This window comes from Augochlora pura, chromosome 10, assembly GCF_028453695.1.
Source record: "Augochlora pura isolate Apur16 chromosome 10, APUR_v2.2.1, whole genome shotgun sequence".
Lineage (NCBI taxonomy): Eukaryota > Metazoa > Arthropoda > Insecta > Hymenoptera > Halictidae > Augochlora > Augochlora pura.
Window position 1 is genome coordinate 17,506,180 of NC_135781.1, and position 25,429 is coordinate 17,531,608.

General features: G+C 35.2%; 2 protein-coding genes across 2 annotated transcripts; one reads left to right on the top strand and one right to left on the bottom strand.

Annotated features, from left to right (window-relative positions):
• Positions 1–982: 982 nt before the first annotated feature.
• On the top strand, positions 983–9,974 carry Thw (chitin-binding domain protein thawb). The gene is made up of 6 exons (XM_078192330.1): positions 983–1,034; positions 1,328–1,368; positions 2,328–2,481; positions 2,579–2,626; positions 4,531–4,646; positions 5,333–9,974. Exons 1-6 carry the CDS (start codon positions 983–985, stop codon positions 9,761–9,763), a joined length of 4,842 nt encoding a protein of 1,613 aa, XP_078048456.1. The 3' UTR covers positions 9,764–9,974.
• A 2,469-nt stretch (positions 9,975–12,443) lies between these two features.
• On the bottom strand, positions 12,444–20,225 carry LOC144475728 (venom protease). The gene is made up of 5 exons (XM_078191917.1): positions 20,040–20,225; positions 17,592–17,798; positions 15,147–15,370; positions 14,251–14,546; positions 12,444–13,568 (listed from the first exon to the last, which is right to left on the bottom strand). The coding sequence occupies exons 1-5, from the start codon at positions 20,125–20,127 to the stop codon at positions 13,199–13,201; spliced, it is 1,185 nt and encodes a 394-aa protein (XP_078048043.1). The 5' UTR covers positions 20,128–20,225; the 3' UTR covers positions 12,444–13,198.
• Between the last annotated feature and the right edge of the window lie 5,204 nt (positions 20,226–25,429).

Genomic DNA, 25,429 nt, shown 5'->3' on the forward strand with positions numbered 1-25,429 from the left:
CGTTAATAAAGAATAATAATAAACAGACTGTGGAATTTATGCATTTATGAGGAAAATGAGTACGTGCAATCTGAACTAAGGAGATTCCAAAAAGTAGGTCGATATATTATTCTCTTTCTGCCAATCTTATTAAGGAAAAACAGGATTTTCAAAACGGGCCCTGTTACTTATAATAAATGCAAAAAAATGTGATTCTGCATAAAAACCCACAGTCTAATTATTAGTTTAGATTAGCTCGCCAAAACTTCTCAAATACCTCGGAAATTAATGCAGATTAACATTTTGTGGACAAGAAAAAGTTATTCAAAATGACAAGCTGTACAGCATATTAAAATTTCATTAAAATCGAAGATTTTTAATCGATATTACATATTTGGTAAATAATTAGGCCAAATCCTATTTAGTTCCAATCGAAACAGATGATTTTAATATTTTTTGAAAGTGTTAGGAAGTTACAAAAAAATAATTAAAACGGATTTCATTCCACTTTAAACTAAAGAGTTCCGGACCTTTTACAACTAATTTTCTATCCGTTAGATTTATAACAATTTCAGTAACTTCATGTGTGCTAATATACATGTAATTCATTCTGTTTTAATAGAATGCGTAAGTATGACGTAATTTAAATATTCATATATATATATATATATATATATATATATAAGTCTTATAAAAAAACTAGTAATTGAATGCAGTTAGATAAATAGTAAGCATACGTATATATTCCCCAAATTTTTTTGTTTGTTTTAAAATTCATTTCATCTATTCGGGAAATCGTTATTCATTTGACATTTATTTATGAAGCCACTTAAAATATATCAATTAGTTATGCGAACACACATTTCACACAACTGTTTATTTTATTATCATTTCAAGAATACGGTTAATCCTACTATTAAATTGTCTGAAATAATTAAAATAAACATAAAATCTCTTCGACTCCAGATATTAATATTTCCTATTCTTTTTTTATTACAGAATAATGCATAAGACCCTGTCAACGATGGCGTATTTTGAGATAGTAATATTTTTGTGTAAGTATCAGAATCATCCTATTTATCTTTTCACCAGTCAAAGAGTCATATCAGGAAATTGTAGATCTTACGTAAATCCTACGATTCTCACGTCTGTTCTCGATCAGATTTCCAGGAATAACAATTAGTAACTACGCACAAAATTTCTCCATATTTCCCTTCACGCTGTTCGGTAACTCTTTCGTCAAACGGTATTCGGAGAAAAGAAGTCATTGTACATTCTATGGAAATAAGAACGTAACCGTTTCCTAAAACTTGATTCTTACATGTGTGTATGTTATTCTGCTTTTCAGGTTCAGTGATTAGTTTCGTTCCCAGCTGCTGCAAAACCGAGGTGACTATTACGTGATGTCTACACGCTTACACATTTACTATAAATAATCGTAGAAAGCGATAGAGAAATGTAATGAGCCGTCAAATGAAAACAGTTGCATGCATCTTTTTGATGATCGGTGAAGAGCACAGATATAATGTAACCGTTAATCACACCGGTCCAAACGACTTTACAAACTAGATACGGAAAACCTACAGAGTGTATTCGCGTTTAATATTCTTTAATAATTAATAGTTTCAGAATTTATATATCAATTGATAATCATCAGTTTTGGAGTTTTCATTTAGTAATTAATAATTACCAGTTTTAGCGATTACAATATCGTTTAATAATCAGTATGCTCTCGGTAAACGTCTAAAATCTGTTGACTAAGTGATTGACGTACAGTTTCAAAATCGTAAACGTGATTCGATGAATGAAAAATTGTTACCTAATCATTCCTTTACGAAACAGTTTATTGAATCTATTGGAATTATTTTTCTTCATGAAAGAAGAATTAATAACCAGCTGAAGCTCGTCAAAGGGGATCAAATGCAAAACAGTAAAGATATTTAGAGTTTTGGGATATTGTTGCATTATTTCAAATTTATTTAGATCATTAACACTTTACTTATCGGAAGTCTGTTATCTCGCTTTCAGACGATTGGACTGTAAGTAAAAGAAGCTCGATAACTTTCTGTTACATAATAATTTCATAAACAATTAATAAATAACATTAACGCGAATAATTTGTTAGATTATGGTTAGAATTGTTACCGTATTCTTTTGAAGAAATTCGCAACTATCGATCTTAGAGTTTAAAATGACATTGATGATGCTCCTGTATCTTGTAATATATGCAGAAAATATCGGAGCTGCAGCGAAATTTGCAGCTTGATCTCTACGGTCAAGTAATTTCGGATTCGTTCAAGATGCAGCGAGTATAATAAATCCGGAATAACGTTGCCCCGAACTTTCAGTCAGAGAACAGCAACAAAAGGGCGAGTTTGCCGAAGTTCCTAACCGAGGTGGACCTCTCGAGCGTGGAAGGATCGGCGGAGAGTGGCGAGTCGTTGAGAAAAATCGTGAAAAGACTTGCGCCGGAGAAGAATGGCGAGTACCAAGTTTACCAAGGTTCCTAATGCGTCTCTCTTAACTAACGCCCGAAACTAACTGTTAAAACCGTGCCCCATGCCACCTCTAAAATACTTTCTTCGCGTTTCTTTCCCAGTCTTCTTCGGCAACCCGGATCTTCTCAAGGAATGGCTCAAAGGAGCGGGTATTATTATTAATACTGTACAAGTACTGGCATCACTTTCTCTTTTCAGCTTCCTACCTCGTAGAATGAAGCGCATGCATCTAGTTAGCATTCTTTTGAAACTGATCAACGTGACAACCGATCCTTCTGATCGGGAAATCGATATCGATCAACGGGGATCGCAAAACAAACGGAAACTACGAAAAAATTCAGTTGAAGGAACTTGTTACTGGCCAGTGAAAAAATTAACCATGCTTCCGTGTTCATTTACTGCTTTTGTTTTGCCGTATTATATAGTCAACAAACAGCTGAATGCCCATGTGCTTATTAAAACTAGAGTGGCGGACCTTTTTGATAAAAATGTAACTAAGTACGTTTAGGATAATTTATAATTTTATTTATTAATTTCTTTTCAATATGTATTTTAGGATAATCCATCTAGAGCCGACAAAATAAGTGAAAATAAAAAAGTTAATTAATCAATTGTCAGGAATTGGATAGTTAAATAATAATTTTTATACTGGATCTATTCGAACCCAGAATGTAAATTTTGTGTCTCTATCTTGTTTCAAACAATTCATTTAAATCTTCACATGTACATTCCATTACGATACATTATATTATATTACATTGTAAGAATTACCTTAAAAAATATATTGAAAAAAATGAAGATAAAATTATAGATAATCCTGAGCATACGCAGTTATATTTTGTTGGAAAATTATACCGTTCGAGTTCAGAATAGATATACAATCGAGTCTCCCGTAGTTTCAGTGCATTTTTGTTTGATTACTTAATCCTTTGCACCATCCTCTTTTTCATAACTTTATTGATTAGCACTTCTTTGTTCTATACATATAATTCTATTTTTATTTGTAGATTTTAACAGGGGAATCAAATTTTGAGTCGATCTAGGGGATATGAATGACCTTTGTATTTCATAGAGCATCGACTATCTTCATCTCGAATTGGAAGTTGTTACATTGCAAGGGCTTAACGATGTTTTACTATTCGGAATATTTTGACTCTCATATACTTCTTAGAAATAATTGCGCTAGAGATACGTCATGTGAAATCCTGTTTCACACCTTAACCCTTCTATGGTATTTCGAGTTTATATGACCTGAACCGTGTATTAGGCTTATGTAATATTTTTACCCTTCCAATGTTGACTAGAACGAAGAAGTACAATAGAAAAGATATCTACATTGTATATTATTTTTATGATTTCATGTTCTGTCGGTATTATATGAATGCTATCCAGCTCATACTACATTATATTCATATTTTAAATCTTATAAAAATCTTGGTGGATCAAATTATTCTATAATGTCACAAATTAAATAATATGGTTGTTGCAGCACAACGTTTGGAGTAAACGTTCAAAGATTAGCGTTCTATATTAGTATACTGGATAATGAGTTAAAATTGATTTAAAATTTCCGTTTAGTTGAAATGACAGAAAGAATGAAAAACATAGGTCTTTTACTTCTTGATTTGACGTAAAATCAACTAAACATTTAAAAGGATAGTTACCATGTTATTGGTATCTAAACTAACTTTGTTTTATTATTTTATATTAATTAATATACTACTTCCATATAATAAGCTTACAATTATCTACGATAGTCTACAATATCTACCGTAGAAATATTTGTATCACTCTAAGAGACCTATGAGTTTTAACGAGTACACCTAATTAGAATGCCATCACAGCAAAATAAAAAGTTTCATAGTATACGAAACAGAAGATGGATGAATTTTCATTCGAGGAGTGTATGAGAGTTAATCAGTTTTACATTGCCTTAAGACTACGTTACGAGTGCTCATTTTCGGTAGAAGTTTTATTGATTTTGCATTGACAAAGAAATAGCGATTTTTGCACGTGCTTTATTGACGAAATCCATTGCTCCGTTCTCCGATAGGCGTGACAGGACAACCTGGAGTCGACTTTCCAGCTCTCACGACGATTCCCGCCACTTCGTTCAGCTGTCGCGGTCTGAAAGGTGGTTACTACGCGGATCTGGAGACAAATTGTCAAGTAAGTAATGAGCGGCTTAATATATCTTACTCAACGTAATTACCTTAATCAAATGCAAGATTCAACGTTGCGCAATCGCGATTCGTTCGCGCGCGCGCTGCATACAATCGGGTCTAAGCTTAAAGAATGGGATGAAATATTTCAAGTGTTTCCGCATTAGGAAGACATTCATAATTGAGGTAATATTTTCCATTGGTTTGTAACAAGTCAAATTCTAAATGGTGTTCGAAGTGTTCGGAACTTATTCGTACGTTTGTTTAAAAGTTGCCAGAAAGTATAAATCGTTTTTTTTTCAAAAATTATCATATGCAAGATACTTTTTTTAGAAATTATTTGAAATTGATTTGTTTCTACTCACTACATAAGAGTATACATAGTAACAATCTAAATAACAACATTTAGATATTTTATTATGATCATACAAAAAAATTCTGAAATCAAAGTGAAACTTTAAAGAAAAGGATTGGAATTATGATTCAAGATTCCAACGTCATAGACTGTATTTAATAGAACCGTTTCATTTTCACTATTTACCATGCTTATCGAAATATTTGAATGCTTCGATTCTACATTGCAAATTTAAGTTTTCAAAAGTCCCATAAATCAACGAAGTTTGGGAAACTTCGACCTAAAGCTTCGACCTAATTTTGTAAAATACGATGCAAAACCACGACGATTCGTTGCAGGTGTTCCACATCTGCGACAACGGGCGGAAGATATCGTTTCTTTGTCCCAACGGCACCATCTTCCAGCAATCGCAGCTGATTTGCGATTGGTGGTTCAAGGTGGACTGCAGCAAATCCGCGGAGTTGTATGAACAAAGTAGCGAGCAGTTGCTTGAGGAGGAACGAAGACGAGCAGAATCGAGAAAAGCGAAATTGGAGTATCAGCAATCGATCGAAGCTGGTGGTCAGCAGGATTACTTCGACGTCCAGAATCTCAGCTATGACGGGAAACAGAACGGCCGGATAAAGACATACGAGGAGCCACCCCTGGAGAACCAGGTGCAGGAGAGGATAAAGACGTCCAGATTTTTCGACGGTGGCAACAACTTCAGCCAAGAAAATGGCCAGAGGGACAATAACCAGTTCGTTGGAAACAGTGGGTTTCAAAATGGTCAGGTACCTAGCACGAAGCCGCCTCTAAACCAGTTTACCAGGAATACCGACGAAGGGAACGTGAATAAGTACTCAACGACCAGTCAGGACTATTATAGCACCCCAAAGAAGGCGCAGAATTATCACACCACCAGCCGAAACTCGAATAACCAGGAGAAAGGGGCGCTGAAGAGGTTGAAGTTCAAAAGCCAGACTAGAAACAGTAGCGCGTCGACTCTCGCTCAGAGAGTCACTCCATCTTACACAGAGTCTACCACATTTAGAGCCAGCAGCCCGAACTCGATTAAGGAATCACAGCAATTCGCGGAAAGCGCCGCTTTCGTTGGTAATCGCGGTAACAGATTTGTTGACACCAATGGTAACTCTCATCAGTATTACTACCAACTATACATTAATCGCGAGACCACCGCCAAGAACGCAGAGTACGAATCCACCACGGCCGCGATCGAAAGAAACGATGCCACTACACAGAGGAACGACTTTTCGTTCACAGATGCCACATCAACCCCTTACTACGAAACAACCACGCCATATTTTACGACTACCGTGTCACCACCTCCTTGCGACGACGAGACTACCACGGAGGGTGTAACGACTTATCCTCCGCCCACCACGGAGTCCCTGCAATTCGCTGACAGTAGTTACGACTTCGAGAGCAACTTCAAGAACTCGGAATCGAGGAGCGCCTTCTCCGATCCTAGCTACTACAACAACGCCAACAGGGACGCGAATGATCCGACAGATGGAAGCAAGGAGGGATCGTACGCTCCTTCGACGACCCGTTCCCAGCCCATCACGAATAGCTATCGTCAGAATACTGTTACGTCCAACTATGACAGCCAGACGTTCACCGCGAGCAGTTTTTCTGCCAGTTCGCCGTCTCGCGGCAATAATTTTGGTCGAGGTTCGGAAGGGCCGACGACAGGCAACGCTTATGACAATCAATATAGCAGGTCGCCGAACAAGAACCCGTCCACAGCTTCGCCAGGCTATCGACAAAACTTCATCAGTTCAAGCACCGAGAAACCGTACAGAACCACTCCAACCTACCAACAGAATATTGTCACGGAGAAAGACTTGAGTCCCTACGACAGGAGCTTCACGTACAAGCAAGGAAAAGTGATGTCCACTTTGGGTCCGTACGTGCCCTTCACCAGGAACTATGCAAACAGCGGCACATCCACGACGAAGCCCACACCGTACACCCCTACGATACCCACTTATACTTCAACGAAGACTCTGATCCCCAAACTGAAGTATTCTGCACCAACTTCTTTGAGCAAGCTCAAGTCGACCCGTTTCTCCGAGAGGGAACACGCGCTAAGCATGCTTCACTCTTTGAAGAACCTGGAGAACAGCGTGCCTAGTCTCACCGAATCCCCCAAGGTAAACGACAGAGTCTCAAACAGGTCAGGAGCACCTGCGCCATCCACTTTGCACTCGTTAGCGTTGTACTTCTCAACGGCTACAGAGAACTTCGATTCCAACGAGCCTACCGACTCTTCGATCAGCGCGGAGTTTGAAGAGAACGCTGAAAAAATAGTTTCGAAGAAAAGTAACGGTACTGTGCAGGTACCCAGTACACTCTTGACGCAGCACACTATTGATTCCTACACCGATTTGTTTAAATTAAACGATGCCTTTGAGAACAATGTGACTACGGATGATCACTTGGATAATTCTAGTTACAGCGAGAATTCCAACGAAGATTTGGAGCTGCAACAGAGTGGAGGGTCCCTGGATGATCTCAGAAGGTCAAATAGTACCAGACTTCGGGAGATTGCACAGGTCTTCACGCGCGCTTTGTCCGCTTACCTCCTTGATCCGGACACTTTCAAAAGAGTGCTAACTGAAATAAGGCCCACAGATCCGCCAAGGACGACGCTGGACTTTGATCAATTTAAGACTACGACAGATTCGGTTCTGTCGGATTACACATCAGCTGTCAGAGAGAAGGACGAGGTCCTCGATTTTTCCGATGACGGGAATGATATCAGGCAAAAATTGACCACCGTGTACCCCACCACCTTCGAACCACCTACAACTGTTTCTGATAACATCTACGATATCTTGAACACTCAGTCGAGTTCTTATTACACTACACCGAGACCGTCCAGCCAAGAGACTTACGAACCGAGTACCAACTTCGTTACGAATCCTGTCACGAATGATTATTATGAGACCTCTATACCTCCAACAGAGAGTACTGTAACCGTAGAGCAAGGTAGCACGGTGTACACCAGTAGTTCAAATGGACTTTATAATCACGACAAAGAAGTGAAGGATAATGGCAGAACGAAGGTGACGGACAATTACGTTTGCACGGAATGTACAGGCGATGTTGGGAATCAGAATAGAGTTGGTGGTTTCCAGAACAACAGCATCAACGTCGTTACAGAACCCTACAGAGAAGCAAAGTCATTTGCAACGACTCCCATAAGCGATAATTTCGTAGTTTCGCCGACTCCCTCACCGCCATCTTCGTTGGCACATATGGTTACGCACAATTGGAGTAAGAGGCCAACCAGCAGGAAACCAGAACAACAATTGACACCCCCGTTTTATGAAAGTTACGCGGAAGCAATTCGAAAAGAAAACGCGAGAGCAGCTCTGAATTCTGAGAGCTACTCAAGCACCCCTATGTCTGTTCAACATGTCCGCGCCACGACTTCCGGCTTTTCAACGAACAATTACGAAACTCCTGATGATCATTCATACAGATCTCACCTACATAAATCAGAACAAGGACTTCCGTTCCCCACGTCACGAACCAGCTACACTAAGTTCAGGACTCCATATAACAATATCGAGTCAACAGAAAGGCCAATGACGACGTCTAGATCAACGACGGAAGTGACAACTCCAACGACCATCGTAGAGAGCACACCTTGTACTCATACTGAATCACAGACCGAACCGTTCGAGACTACAGAGCCGAAGGAGAACACGAAAGTCTTGAACAACGATCATTGGACCTCGTCTCCAGCCGTCACTCATCTTTGGGAGACCTCAGTCTTCGTGGACCCTCAACGCATTAATCACGGTTTGGAGTCAGATATCAGCACAACAATGCCTTCGGTCACGGACATTATGACTGGAAGTCAGGAAAGTTCGGAGTATGATAACGTGTTCTCCCGGGAGGAGTTAGGCAGCACCGAAGAGTCTTCTAGTAACGAGACCGACCAGCCAGTCCCACAAAGGCACTCAAGGAACAAAGATACTCCCACGAGCTTCTCTCTGCTGCCTACGACGACCGCCATTGAAAGCACGGTGACTCCAAAACCTCTGATCACAACACGATCTAGCATCACCACTACAATAACATCGTCGATTACGTCCACCAATTCTCTGCCCCAAGAGAGTTTGGCGACCTCGTTGTTGCCGTACACGGGGATACCAAACGCGAACACTACCGAGAACGAAATCGCTGAGAATCTTTTCGGCAAGCTGAATGCTACCAGCAGCAACACTCTGATGAGAGTCATGAAGCAAGCAGACAACAACGAGACTGTTAGGCAGCTGGTCTTATTGCTTGTACGCCATTGCAAAGATCCGGTGAACAAGACTATGCAGGTGGAGAAGGATGAACTGTTGAACGCATTGCTGAGATTGCCAGTGAACGAATTTGCTTCTGAAGAGTCTAGAAACATCGTGGCTAGCATCAATCAGTTGAGCGTTGCTCCTAAAGCGACCGCCAGGTCCAGGAGCGCCACAGGTAGCTCGAGAAGCACTGCCAGCGCCAGAATTGCTACTGTTAGCCCTAGAAGTGTCACCACTAGCCCGATGGTCACCGAGCCCGTTGTCACCACCTACAGAAGCAGGAAGAGCCGGAAGTTCAGGACGACTACAGAGAACTCCGCGAATCTGGTTCGGCGATCGGAGAAACTACCGACTTCGGAAGCCATTAATTCGCTGCAAGAGGATCAGACCTCTGCATCAGACAGCAGGGCGCTGGAACTTCTCAGATCCTTGTACACGATAGCCACGAAATGGGGGTGAGGTTATGGGGGCTGAGCAGGAAGTTCGGGGAAAGGTTCGTATCGACGACATCCGAAAATAAATTCGTTTAAGATGTCCTTACAGGTGGAGATAACTTTTTTTATGTTTTCTGGACGAATCTGAACATTATTCGAATAAGTATCGTTATTACATCGTTCAACAATTATTAGATTGTTTTTATTCAACCGATTTTGTTGCTAGGAATTTTGGTTCAAATAGGTTTTGTTTCGTTTTCGTTTCAATAGTATAAATATACTGTGAGTTTTATTAGATTCTCTGCAAGTTAATTAAAATTATGAACGAGAAAGATTAAACAAGAACATTTTTCATTACTGAAAACTAGAAGTAACTGATATGTGTCTCTTAAGTTGAGAAATTTGTTCGATTATTTCCTGTGAAATGTTATCAGTTTTGCAATGATAAATGTGAAGTTTGGTGTTGATACATGTACAAAATCGTTCTATGCTACAAAATCTGTCTGAACTTTTAAAAATGTGTAGTTCTTCATACTGCAAGATCAATTTAAGTGGAAGGTTATTTTGATTTAATTCATTTTGTCCTGAAATAGAAAAATCAATTTCTTGATTATCATTTTTGATGTACAAGATGATAAATTATTTTTAAAAAGGAATTGGTTACCCCATAGTGACCAGCTCCACTACCCCACAATGAATTACATTTAGCAATTGTGTTCAGATTTGATCCAGCATAATTTAATCGTCAATGTGAACATTTCCCCGGATCAACATCCTCGCGTTTTTGTATACAAATGTCTGACATGGTGCATACGTTACTGTAAGTGTGATCAATCTGATAATGATAAATATTTATGAGTACATGTACATTTTTTAAATTATTTGAACATTATTGTTTAAAATTCTCGTAATTTTTAACTGACCTGCTGATAAAATTCAAAGATGCTATTCTAGAAGATTCATTATGGGTGTTGGTAACGTATTATTTTATTCATATAGTGAGTAATAAAAATATAGGAAACAGCAAATGGATCGAAGAACGATCATATAAACAACAGTATTAAATGTAACGTTTATCATCAAAATTTATGAGCATTAAAAATTTTAGATATATTATATTATATTCTTTAAATAATTTTCTTATATATTTATTTAATCTTTTTCAAAACAATCAAGATTTTTCCATTAATCTAAATACTGTTTACCGAGTACTGTTTTTATATAATAGCTCTTCAACTGCTGGAATTGAATACTTTCATTACTCGCTAAAGTCAATGGAACTAGTATTCTCTCAAGTATACAAGCACGCAATTCTGGAACTTAGGTTTATCGAGTTGGGGCCACAGGGAAATGTTGAACGATTTCTAATTGATTTCATTTTGTTCAGCCAGTTTTACTTGAACGCGTTTGCCTCCTGAAATCGAACGAACAGAATGGTGGCTTTTAAATTAAATCTATTACCAAATAAAGTATACTTCTTAATGAACATTGCTACGATAAATTTATTAAAGCGATATTACGTAAAGTGAACTTGATTAAATTTTATAGAAGTACATATTGATTTTGTGTCGTCGATAAAAAGTTCACAGTTGAAAATGTTTGATGTTTTTGCAGTTCGAAGTGAACGCGTCAACAATGAAATTGTAGGGAACTCGTTCGTTAGATTTTGCGCCGTCTATGCCTGCAACTGCACCTGATCGCAACAGTATTACCTTGCATTACGTACAAATATGCTGTATTATAATCGTTGTACATGTCCTCTGCCGACTAAATAAGAATATTCGATGTGTAGAATTAATAATCAGCCTCCACGTGGTGCGTATACAACGCGTCTGTGTACAAACACAAGTGAAACCTGACGGAAAGCAACTTGGATTACTTAAGATTGCTATAAATTCTGGTGTTGGTTGTTCCTTTACATTTGGGTATTTACAATTACTATGCAGTTACTGCGATAAGCTCGTGGAAATCTCGAAATACCTCCATTATAGGAAAACGAATAACATTCTGTCATTTCGAACGTATCTTATTTTATACATTACCTTTTTCAATTTAATTACCACTCGATTAAACTCAGAAATACTCCCGGTACACGGCTTTTCGTGATATGTAATCTCTCGTAATCGCGCTGCTTAGAAAATCATCGTCTTGCATAACCGTAGTAATTGAATCCCGTACAATTTATCGCAATCGCAACAGCTAAAAGTGAAATCCAAATTTTAAAAATGTTTAACAAATATTTCATATTTATTTCAAATCATGTTCTCCCCGTCTTACATATGTTGCATTACAGTGTGCTTAAATGCATGAAGGAATATGCCATTCATTCTCTTATAATGGAGATATTTTGGAAGCTTTGTAAACGTAGTAAATATACACCAGATCGTTCTGCGAGTAGTGTCGTTCCTTTTCTTATTTTAATTGTTCAAAGAAGTAGTCACTCTTAAGAAACAAAAATCTGAGCAGTAAACACTTCAGTATTTAATTATGGGACATTTATCTTCGCTAATAACTCGACATTTCTATTTTTAAATAATCTTAAAAGCACGCTAAATTATGTATCAATTATGTAAAATGTTTCGAAGCTTCGAATTAATCGTTAAAAATGACACTAATTGCGGAATGAACCGATTCAAATGTTTTTGATCCGAAGGGCGCGCATGAGTTGTCGAGGAGAAAAGAGGTATTAATAATAGAAAAGAGGATTGGCTTTACGATGTGTTCCATTTATTTTACTTAATTTTAAAGTAGAAATGCATATAATTGTACTTCGCTTGGACAACGTATACGAATCGAAGCTTAACTATAGGTCACCGTCCATTACATAAGCACGGTGGACATCGTTGACTTTATGTAAAATACATTTGTACAGAATGTGAATAAATAAAAAAGGGTTTTGTTAATGTTTACGTTATGCAGTTCATTGATTCGCGATGAGAGCGATCGAGCATTCGGTTTGAAATGCAAATCGCGAAAAAGAATGATCGTGATTAAAATGATTCATCTCGTTCATACTTAAATTCTATCGCGTTAGTGTCAGCGGCAAGTGTTTTATACTCCAGATTCGTTTGCCAATAAACGCAAACTCATCTTTAATTATTTCATCAATACAGCCTCCAATATTCATTGAGTTATAACTTCTTAAAATCTCACTGTTCTTACAACTACAATTTCTAAAAATTTCACTTCTTCATACAATCTCTCTCTCTCTCTCTCTCTCTCTTTCTCTCTCTCTCTTCGGTTTATAACTAGACTGCAGTTTTTTATTTACTTATAGCTTGTTTTGTAGAATTCTTCTAATAATATTTTTTTTTATTTTCTCGATAAGGAATTATCTTAAGCTTCATAAAACTATTTGAAAATAATTGGACAATTAGGTCTGCAGTTCGCAAGTAAAAAAGGAAGTAGCAGTTTACATGTGTAGATAGCAAGAATTTTGCACAATTCGAATGGACCGCATTCATATCAACTTACTTACTACTGGCTCTTCCGGTTCAGCATTTCTTATAGTGAAATTAAAGGAAAAGGTAAATTTATTGTTCGTTTGCGGTGGCGACCACACTTGCTCCTCGATCCAGTCTAAAAATGAAAGCACCGACATATAAACGCCAGGAGTAGCAGTACCGCAGGCTTGGCCAAACGCTGTGATCCCGACGATGCTGTCACCGTTCTCGGATATCATTAACAGTGGTCCTCCGCTGTCCCCTTGACAGGCGTCCGATCTTCTGCTAATGTTTCTGTCGATTGCGCAGATCATACTGTCGTCGAAACCTCGAGGTAATTGACGCATTCCTTCGTAATGCTTGGCACATTCTTCTCTCCCCACAAGACTACACATGAAAAGACGATGGAAAGTTGAGATCATGGTTTTGAACGTGTTTGGTATTTATCCACTTTCTAGTAAACGCACTTCTTTGCACACGTATACACGGGTAAATTGTTTTCAATACACATACCCTTGCGGACAAAAGTTAAGAAACATGTTGCACAGATAAATCTTTTAAAAATTCGGGTAAATATTTACATTAGGGGCGACCTTATTGATTTGGATAACCTTGAAAAATGTTGTCAAGATGGACATTCTGAACAACATCTTCCAGTACGTGTTGTCGTCGCTCAAATTTATTAGATTCCGATATATTTGCACAAATGTATTTGATATAAAATATAAATATTTTCTAGTTAGAACAATTTGTTATAATCATATAAAGAAAATGTAGATATGATAAATATTCCTTCATTTGAACGTTTATTTTTATAATATATTGTGGGATCCAAACATTCTGTTACCTAATCATTATATTATTTAGATCAATTGTGAAAACAATAAACTTTCAGGTAAGAGAGTTTTTACAGTACTTATATATTAATTACTGTATATTTCAATGTGCAACTCGTGTACCTATATATTGTCCACATATTTTGTTCGATATGCGACTACCCGTGTGATCGTATATAAATAAGTACGTGTGTACTTGTATAATTCAATATATATATAATTCATTGTAGTACCTGAGACTAGGCGTCCTCATCAGTTTATTAGATTTTTCCCCTCCATTACTTGTTGCACCCCATCCAATCGCAACTAAAGATGTTTTCGATGACATAGTTATAGTATCCAAAGATTTAGTTTGAAGACAGATAGGTTTCACATTATTCGACATTTTTACTTTTGTCTTCAACTTCAAAATCGCCACGTCATAATAGTGTATGCTGATCTTATATTCCGGATGGTACATTATGTCGCTGATTGGGATGCGTTGCACACTATCGTCGTTGCTAGTTAGATCTTCATTGCCTAATCTTATCTAGAATAATGCGAGGATAATTGTTTTTATGTAAAACTGATTAAACATCAGGCACTCGTACAATCTGTTCAAATGAGAGCTCATATTTAGTAAATTTTGTATAACGTAATAATACCTTGATGAAAATTGTCGTCACTTGGCACATATGTTCTCTAAGATTACAAGGTACAAAATCGATGATGTGCAATCTAACATTTTTTTCCTTTGATCATTTTTTTATGTACAAAGCTGCGTATCTTCTTAGGCAGTTTTACATTTCATAAGGAGGAATTTAATTCATATGCCACGTAATACTATTATGAAGAAATTGTTTGTTTTTTTGCTTTAAATCGAAGGAAAAAGTGCTACAATGCACACTGTCGACGGAGAGGTCAATAAGAAATAACGTGCACTATTTCATTAAATGTCGATAAAATTAACGAAAAAGGCATTTCGTATCTTGAATTGTTAAAGAATATATGTGACAAGTGACGATAAATTTTACGAAGATCTTACGTTATAGAAAATTTGCCAAATATCGCTCCTCGTTTGAACTGTTCACACGGGTCTCAGCCTTTAATGCATGTTTCCAGCAGAGAATAATAATCGACTTGCACTTACCTCTACCGGAACTTTTTTATTTATATTGTGCACACAATGGGCTGCGGTTAACACATGTTCAAAAGATATCAAGCTACCGCCGCAGTCATAGTTAATTTGTTGCCCGTCCTGCTCAGCGTTTTCGTTTTCATATCCTAGAGTAACCATGTATGGGAATTCACCGGGTTTCGCCTCGGTACCATCGATTATATGGTACACCAAACTGTTATCGTATGCGTTGCAAGCTGGAAATCATATTACAACAAACAATTTAGATAATTGACCTTTCATCATTTGTTATGTTTTTTGACATAATTTATAACGTTGCAATAATCGTATATGTAGAATAGTGATATTGTTATCACGGGAGTTACTATTGCAACTGCAGTGACTATAAATTATATTTCAATTTATACTGTTCAAAATAGCGAAATATTGAATGAATAATTCACAACGTATTTCAAATAAAATAATGTGAAATAATATTTTGGTAATACGCTGTAGTAACGAAAGTCACAAATCAACTGCAATGAAGCATGCTTTGCATGTTCCATTCAAAATTTAAATGTCCGACCTTCGTCGAGAATTTTCGTACACATGTAACTAAACTTGTGCACATGTAACAAAAAGAGAAGCAATATTTTATTTCCGTTATTTATTTTGCACGTACGAGTAGATTTCATTTTTATATTAAGATAATCCAAAACAAATATCGTGTAACCTTATTTTCTTTGTTTTCCATTTCGTTCTATAACAAATACCTTGCAGATAAAATTCTTTTAATTCAATTCGTGCAGATAAGTTGTTGGAAAATTAATTGTTCATGAAAGGTTCTACTGAATCAATTATTCATTAATTCATAAAATTGATAGATAATATAAATATATTACTAATATATAATATATTACTAAATAATACATTGTTTATAACATACTTATATTAAAACTAGTAGAAAAGTCTAAATTATAAGTAAGATATTAATGTAATTTGAATACATCGTTAAATAAAAATCATGGTGTTTTGTGGTAAAATGTAGTAAGAAAATCTTCCACGAATAATTTTTTTTTGTTTTAGTGGACACATTTCTCTTATTTCTTTAAAAATTTTTTGCTTCCAGTATACATAATATTTTCTACCTGTTTCTTCCGATTGCTATCAATTTAAGATCTACAAGGTCCTCGGGTTGAAATAAAAAAACCTACCAAATCAAGGATTCTCAAGATTCCTATATGATCAGTATCGCGACTTGAAGATAACAACTGTCAAACTTGTTGCATGAATCGCCAATGACCTCATATGAATTAAAAATTCTAACTAATATTACATGGATTCTTTTGGTAAGATTTCAGAAAGTTAAATCTAAACTTTGACTAATTATCGTTGATTAAATCCTTAAAATAAAGGTCAACCAAACTACAAATATTCCCAACCACTTTACGAAGACCAATACAATCCTAACTGTATTAAATTATTGGGAATACAATAACGTAATTCTGTACAGTTTCTATGTAATTTTGGGTCTGATAAGGATCATTAGAATTCCAATGTCTGCCAGTTAGTTAACGAAAATATGAATTTGCATAAATATACAACGGCTGATAAACAATTCCAACTTTTGATCGACACCGTGCGCGTTTCATAACGTATGTTGAATGCAACGTACTTGTTTTCTGTTTCGATGTTCATGACTCATTCGTGCAAATGTCTTTGCGCCGCATAATCGATATACTAATTTCATAATTGACAGTGTACTTTCATATCACGAGCGTATTAATCTCATCGATTTGCCTCGTGCCATAAAAACGCTTGGATAACAATTTTACAAAAATTGTTTAAATAATCTGTTTCTACTATTTTTTATTGTAGCTTAGACCTTATTTTATATTAATCAATAGACTATGAATTATTATTAAAACTCAAATTATTAGGGAAATTAATTTATCAAGCTTTTATCATCAAAATTTTAGATAATTCATAATAAATTTAATAAATAAGATACTTGGCAATTTGCCAACATTCTGATTTTATAATCTTCTTATATGTTCTGACGCTATCAAATGTCACAAATATATTAACCATTATAGTCTACTAACAAATTAGACGTGGTCTTAAAAATGAACACGTTGATATACCACATTTTTTTAAAAAGTTGACATCAAATGTATTTATATTTAGAAAAAAAACTGTTAAAAGCGTAAATGTGTTATGCTAATTCAATTGGAAATATTACCGGTGAGATAAAAGTTACATTCTAGATTTTACATTGTAAAGGATAATAAATTGGATGAAATTTTTTGGAACTGAAAAGTAGAGTATGTTCAATAAAAGATCATGCACTTGCTTCGCTTTCTTAACCGAGTAATATTGTTGAGACAAAGATGAAAGTTCTCTTTTTTATTAATTTCTCAATATTTGCCTATGGAAGTGTGAGTACTCGTAAACGTCCATATTCAAATAATAACGTACCAGCTTCGGAGGGCCTCGGATTGAGCTTGTCGATGATAGTGGTCGTCCCTGGACAGCAAACGATCTCCATGAAACCTACGAAGCCGCATCTTCCTGCTGCATCCCAGTCTCTTTTGCCTTCTTCCACTTCCTTGATCCTTTCTGGACAATTTTGCAACTTTTGGCACACACCTGGGCCTCCATTCTCCAATGTGCACGCGCTACCTTCTACAAAATACAAAAACAAGGATCAACAATTCTGCTGTAGTTGCGATAAATCTCTTTTTATCTCTAACTTTGTACAGATTGGACATACGAGTTTTATATTAAAGTCTACATTAAAAATCACACAAAATATTAAGTTTTGTGTGAATTAATTATTCATAACCGAACAATAAGCTAACGTTAATTTTGTCGGAATCTAAACGAATGAACTTGTTCCTTTTTTATCGATTCATTACACTGAAACCAATGCAGACCTTCGATAAATTTATTACAAATAACTCCACCACTCCCATTGTTGACGACAACGCAAATGTAATTTGTTCTCCGCCGATTCGTGGCTTTTTTAAAACAATACATGCAGTACAAGAGCAACTTATTGCGTTTTGTATTGCATTGCCGTATTTACGATTCTTTTAAAATTTGTATGCTTGCGTAAACAACAGATATGCAAATTAGAAACAATACAAATTGTTTGTGGTAATGGTGTTTACAGAATCTTCTTCCTTGACAAGGTGATTTGTTTAGTTAATAAAATATCATGAATAAATTGGAATGTAATAAGTATGCTAGTGAAAATGTCATATTATTATCGAACAAACGCAAGCAATGTCTATTAATAAATGAGGAAAATGTAGCAAACAATTATGCGAAAGATATAGGGGTGACAGGGAAGAACCCGGTTTCCCCATTTTGCTCCCCTTTAACCGCACAGCATTTGTCATGATTATTTACGGTGTTTATTAGAAATCTACAGGGTGATTCACTAAAGTTATTAGAAATTAGTATCTCCGTTATAATTAACGATAGTAAAAAATTCTAAAGGAGCGGATTTTATGTTTTAAAGGGACACATTTTGGGATGAACATAATCTTCATCAATCAAAATTTTTCTTAAAAGTCATATTTTTCGAAATGTTGAGGACATTGATGTTTCTTTTTAACCTTTTAGATACTACGCGCCACTATAGTGGCTTTCGCGAATGGCTCGTGCTTTACTCAATTGTTTTATTATTTATTAAAGCAAACAATTAAAGTGAAAGTGTGTATATACAATATATTTAAAAAAGAATATATGTTATTAGTACTATATATAGATATCCGGAAAAAATATATATTAAGAGAAAATCGTAATTTAGTTATGAAAAACTTTATTTGCGCAAAATCCTGCCGTATCTAAAGGGTTAAATGGGATTACATATTTCTATCATTGTATCGCGGCAGCTAAGATCAAAACGAATCCAACGACTTGTAATAAAACGATCTTCCTGTGATCTTGAGTACGAATAAATTAAACATAAAACATTTAGAAATGAACGCGAATATTCAAATAATTACAACCGAGTGGTCAGCAACAAAAATCTTATTCGTATAAACTTTCAAAATTATTCTCATTGACTTGTGCCCGTTTTTTAATTCGTTTTTTTATTCAAGTCATATATCCATCTAAAGTAGTTTGAACCACTTGAAATTAATAAACAGATTTGATAATAAATTCTGGAAATCTAACATGTAGATAATAATAAGAAAGTTTTGAAAAAAAAATATGAATATTGCAAAAAAATAATACCATCCACCTGAATATCCGGGTATTAGTTATTAACGATTACTATACCAAAATAATTACTCCATACATTTGAAAAATCTACGTCACACTGTTAGGGATTTATCGTAGTAAACTTTAGAATAAAAATAACAATTTCAATCTTAAATCAGTAAACCAAACTGAGTAACTGAATGCAATCAATTCTTTCGAGATTATTATTCCAACGAAGATTCTCTATGACTAAATCGCAGATCCTTATGCAAGGTTATATCAATCAATACACGTCGATATAAATGCAAAACAACACAAAAGTTAATGAGGATTAATAACATATTTCCTAGGATCTTTCAATTGATGAAGAAAGCTTTTTCTGAATAGCAATTTTTGATTATTAGCAATTTAGCAATGTTCGCCTTTTCATGACGCACAAGAGGCGAACAAACACATTTATAAGATACATGAGACACAAGTAACATTAGCTATAATTCAGCGTAATCACCCAATAGTTCATCACAATACGATAAAGTGTTACGACTTTTGCACAGCACTGTGAATCAAGGTCCCTGTGTTTTCAGTAAAAACTAATCACTGAAGATGGTGGTTTAAGTTCAACAGCGCCGGTCGATGAGGATTTCTGTGGTTCAACGAAGACAAAATCCCGGATCAAGCAACCAGCGATCCAGAAACAGTCGTGAAATTTACCTTGCAGATCCAACGGGAGTCCGATCGTCAGCGAGCAGATGCACAATTGGAACAGCACTACTAGCAGCACGTTGTTGCGTATCTCCATGACGAGATTGTTAATGCCAAATAGAGGAGCAGTGGATACGATCTACCGATTCGAGAAGTCGGTCTCTAATAAAGCAATCCGCGTCGTATGCAGAACAAGACGAAACTGATCCGATGTCCGTCGGCATCGACGATGTGATGCGGTGAATCAGAGACTGAGGGAAAGAGACTCGCAGGAAGATTCACGCACATCGTCTGCTGGTCTTCCTGTCGATGATGAAAAACACGTAGGAGAGGACACCAACAGACGCAAAACTCGTCGCCGCAACATAATTCAGCAGGTGTTTCCGCGTGGTAGGAACCGGATCTGGAAAACCACCTCTCGGCAGTTGTCAGACGCGTTGCATCGAAAGTATCATCGATGACTCGGCTCCGACCTTGATTCCGATTTTTTCCTTAACTTTCATTGCAGTTGATACACGAAAAGTTACCCCTAGAAATAAGCGAGTAGTAACAGAAAATGTTACTCTATCGGACTTGGATTTGAATGTAATTTTTGTTAGATTATTTGTAGAAATATTTGAAACATTTCCTATCGATCAATTTAATATAATTTTGATAATGCTCTGTTAGATTTTTATTAAGGATAATTCGATGTTGATGTATTTACTGCGTTTGCAAAATTTCCAAAATAGAAGATATCCGTGTATATTAGTAAGAAAATAATATTTTATTGTTTTCATTGTAACAATCTTTTACTCAATGAAAGAAATTTTACTATTGTTTAAGTTTTCGTAAAATTAAGTATCGAAATTCATGCATAAAGTCTAATGATAGAATTTTTATGAAAATTCTCGTCTCCAGCTGTGATTTAAAAAAAATCAGAGTTAAAGAACAGCTTCCATTGTTAATTAACAAATCACTTATTGTACAAAGAAAATGAAACTGCTATTCGGTCTTATTAATTTACATGTTTTCTTGCATTTACATCGGTAAATACGTAAAAATTCGCAGTTTATTAACATTATCATAATTAATTAATTGTACCATAAAATATTAGGAAGTTATTACTAATTGTATAAACAATAGTTATGTTTCCAATTATTGATGAGCGGTATTAGAATAATTTGCGGAACCATTTAATATGTATTTCATTCAGTCTATTATGATCATTTATAAAAGGAAAAAATGCACTGGATATAATTTCAATTAATCTTTATGAAAATATATCATGCATAAAAATACGTCGCATTGTAGCCTCAAAATAACTTTTACATTTTTAGTGATATTTAAATCAAAAATTGAACTACAACTGGTTTCATTTTTTTTTTTAAATATCAGTAAAAATATAGAAGTTACTTGAAGATTTTAATCATTCACAGCAGTGTAGGTGATGCAGATGAAGGTGTAGGTATATTTAAAAAAATCTTAACAAAATACCAAACTTGTATATTATCTGTATTAGAAATAATACAAAATAGAAATATAGAAATACGGTGTTTTGTTAAGTTTCCAATTTGATATTAGTAACAATATAAAAATTACTTTGAGTCTATAATTATGTACACCACTGTAATAATGGGTTTCACAAGAAAAAAGACGTTAACTTACGTCTTTCATAATTATGTAACATAAATCGTTACAAATATAGTGCTTCGCAATTTTGTACAAATAAAATTATAAACTTAAACAAAATTGTTTTCGTTGTTTTATTCATAAAAATTTGTATGGTAATCATCGTCAACGGACACCTTAACAATTACGATTAATCGAATATCACTTTCTTTGCCAATATTAATGAATATTCATGACGGAAGTTCTATTTCGGTCACTCTAATCGATTACGGTCTCTTCGGTCAGTGGTGCGTAAGAGTCGTCGGTGTGGGAAATTCTGGATCCGTCATAAAAGTTATCAGTGACGTCTACATTTCGGTGGTCTATCATATTGGTACATAAGGAAAACTTATTTAATTGTCATAGGTCGTCAATGAAAGAGACTGTATTTCATAATACAGTACACCCACGTCACAGCAATGCATTTGTAGCTAAGAAACGAACCAATAATAAAAAACACAACAATATATAGTCACATGTACATATATGTTGCTGCGAAATAAGTTGGTTAATGTGTGGGATTGAAACAATTTATATACAACATAATTCTTCTTAACTTAAGTAGTCAGCTTCTGACGACTATACTCGTCGTAACACAAAATATTGTGACGTTATATTACACAAAATATTGTTATATTATTGCCATTTCTTCATGACGAGTATACTTGTCGAAAACATCTAAGACTATCCTACAAAACTAAATACATAACATATGTATACATACATAAAGTACAACCTTATTATATATTTTTGCTATTATTATTTCCTATTATATTAATTTATTTTATGTTTATTATTATACCCATTGCTAAATTTCATATTATTAATTATTAGACTGCCGATTTAATGTATTCATCACAAAATTGGCTAGGAATGATTAAAAACAATGAAAAGATTAAATGAATTTCGGAGAATCGATGTTCTATGCTTATCTTATATCTGTATAGCAACTGTTTCTTACAATTGACGGAGACTACTAATTATGTTTTAAAACGGAATTCTTTCAAGAAAGAATGTAAAATCCGACAAATCGCAGTAACGAGCTTCGCGAGTGTCAAACTACATGATAGTGGAAGAAAACGTATCAGTATTGCAATCACAATTGTTGAATAAATAACCATTGTATGTCATAAACGTCACAAAACAAAGTCGTCACAAAATCTTTGGAATCATGTAGTACTGTAATTATTTCAAGCGAGAAGGCAATATTGCAATGCCCGACTCTAACTTTGTTGCTTGTAGTAATAATTTCTCGAATTAAACTTTTATTACATAACAACCATGAGTCTCTTTTCTTCGTCGTAAAAGTAGTCAAAATAGATGATTCCTCTATACGAACCTTCTTTGACCACACGCTCACTAGTGTTAATAAAAACAAACCGTTTAGAAGTCTCCCTAAAATATTCGTAAAAAGAATTTTAAAAGAGATATTTGAATCTAAATTTGTAGCACCCTTAGCCACTACATCAGCAATCTCATTTCCATGAATCCCTGCATGAACAAGAATACAATGAAACTCAATTCTTTTCTCATTTGAATTGTTTTTATAATAATTATCGTCTTTTTTCTTATTTAAAGTATAAGAGAGTTGACTTTTATTCTGCACGAAGGATCATTCAAAGATATTAAACAACTTAGAGAATCAGAAATGATCATATACCTTTGATTAAGATTACTTAAAAGACGTTAATAACCTTGTTAAAAACGGCACAATCAGCTATGTATATACTAATGCGTCTGTATTTGTGGTTCTAGTTATTAAAAAGTAGAATACAATTAACATATATAACTAAAATACCCTTTTTTTATTTTGCTATCACTTGGAATAAAGAAATGCATAAACAACTTTCGTTTTTTTACTTTATCATCTGTGCCAATAAAGAAAGTTTAAAAAAATTCTTTCGGTACTTCAGGGTAATTTATATACATACGTTGAAACGTATAAAAATGACCTGTTTTGATTGAAATTCGTTTCTTCGACCAAAATTCGATTTATTTTCGTGATCTTTAATTGTTCAAAATTTATGTTCCAAGATCCACCGATTTCGATGAAATTTTCAGCATGTATATACGTCACCAAGAAGTACCAAATGCATTTTTCAAATTTTCATTATGGACACAGAAAAATAAGAGAAAAAACGAGAGCTATTTTCTATTTCTTTTTCATTCCAAGTAAAACTAAATTAAAAGAAAACGGATTTTAGTGATTATAAAAAAGATTGTGAAGTGATAAAAAAAGAGAAAAAACGAGAGTTATTTTATATTTTCTTATTCTGAGTAATAGCGAATTAAAAGAAAAAGGATTTAGTGATTATAACGTGAACTGATCACTGTAAAATTTACAAAAAAGTTCAATTCACTGTCAATTTATAAAGTTTTAAACGGCGTGTGGATACTTTTGCTTATCACTGTAAATCATTTCACACATGGGGCTCTGCCTTCTGAAACAGCATCCTTAATATTACTGATATCCGTATATATAGCAATTACTTCTTTCTTGCTTACAAGTTGCTCAATTAGAAGACTAGTGTGAACATCGCGTTGTAACATGCAGTAATACCGGCAATAGGTACAAAATCCTACAAACGTCACGACTTTACTACTATCTTACTTGAAGAAATTCGACTCGACGAACGGACAACACGTGCGACAGACCCACAGTACCGTTGCACGGAACATTCATAAATTTTACTTTAACAAACGAAGACGACACAAACCAGAACTTTCGACCAAATTTCCCACACCTTATTCCAAGTTCCTTCCGACACACCCACCTCCAATCAAAAACGCTTCATTTCCTCAACCAAACACTACCCTCCACCAATCAACAGAAAACCGAGGTGACAACAGACAGAACACGACAAACGAGAACAGAACGAAAATCATACTTGAACAGAACGCATACAGAACTAAACTAAAACTCGAACATAACGCATTTAGAACGAAAGTAAAACTCAAACATAACGCATTCAGAACGCAACCTAAATCGAATATAACGCATTCAAAACATATTCAGAAATCACATGGAACACATTCAGAAATCGCGAACATCATATCGGTACAGTGTTGTATTAATAAAGTGTAAATAGAAGCAGACGCGTGTTCATCATTGTACATCGAATTGGAAGGACCATCATTGTACGAAGGACCAATGATGCACCATCAGCTGGTCCATCATTGTACCAAACGCGTACACATAATTTTGATCCTTCGAGCCGGATACAAAAAACGCGTATACGTCAATAGTGTTATTGGAATTCTCAATATATTAAATTAGCAATCGTTTGCTAAATTTCCGTTATTTGTATTAAGTCGTCATAATTTTCATTAGCTGAGGGATGGTTTAGTGGACCAGGAGCTCACTATTAAAATAAATTTTATACATTTTTTCTTGTAGGAAAAAACGAGTGGAACCGATCGGATAGACCGAGACAAGGATTCGAGCCTGGATCTTTCGCTTGCCTGGCAACTGGTTTTTTTATCCAATTAAACTATCCCGGCCGACCGACAACATATTTATTCCCAGTCGTTGTAAACACAATACGTAAATACTACGCGTCAGAAATAATGCCGAGGACTCACATTACTATATTTATAAGTTGTAATTTAGATTCGGATAAGGGAATATTAGCAGAAGAACTGTTAGTATATCTTCTAGCCAATTTTATGCTAGCATATTGATTTTTTCAAGTTTGCCACTGATTGATTCGAGTAGGAAAATAATCATAATATCTACAGTGTGTCCCAAA

Coding starts and splice junctions, on each gene's coding strand:
- Thw (XM_078192330.1), top strand. CDS start 983: ATGCATAAGACCCTGTCAACGATGGCGTATTTTGAGATAGTAATATTT. Junction 1,369..2,327: donor CCAGCTGCTGCAAAACCGAG/GTGACTATTACG, acceptor CCGAACTTTCAG/TCAGAGAACAGCAACAAAAG. Junction 4,647..5,332: donor ATCTGGAGACAAATTGTCAA/GTAAGTAATGAG, acceptor GATTCGTTGCAG/GTGTTCCACATCTGCGACAA.
- LOC144475728 (XM_078191917.1), bottom strand. CDS start 20,127: ATGGAGATACGCAACAACGTGCTGCTAGTAGTGCTGTTCCAATTGTGC. Junction 15,371..17,591: donor TCCGAGGCCCTCCGAAGCTG/GTACGTTATTAT, acceptor TATGATTTCCAG/CTTGCAACGCATACGATAAC. Junction 14,547..15,146: donor ATAAAAAAGTTCCGGTAGAG/GTAAGTGCAAGT, acceptor GCATTATTCTAG/ATAAGATTAGGCAATGAAGA.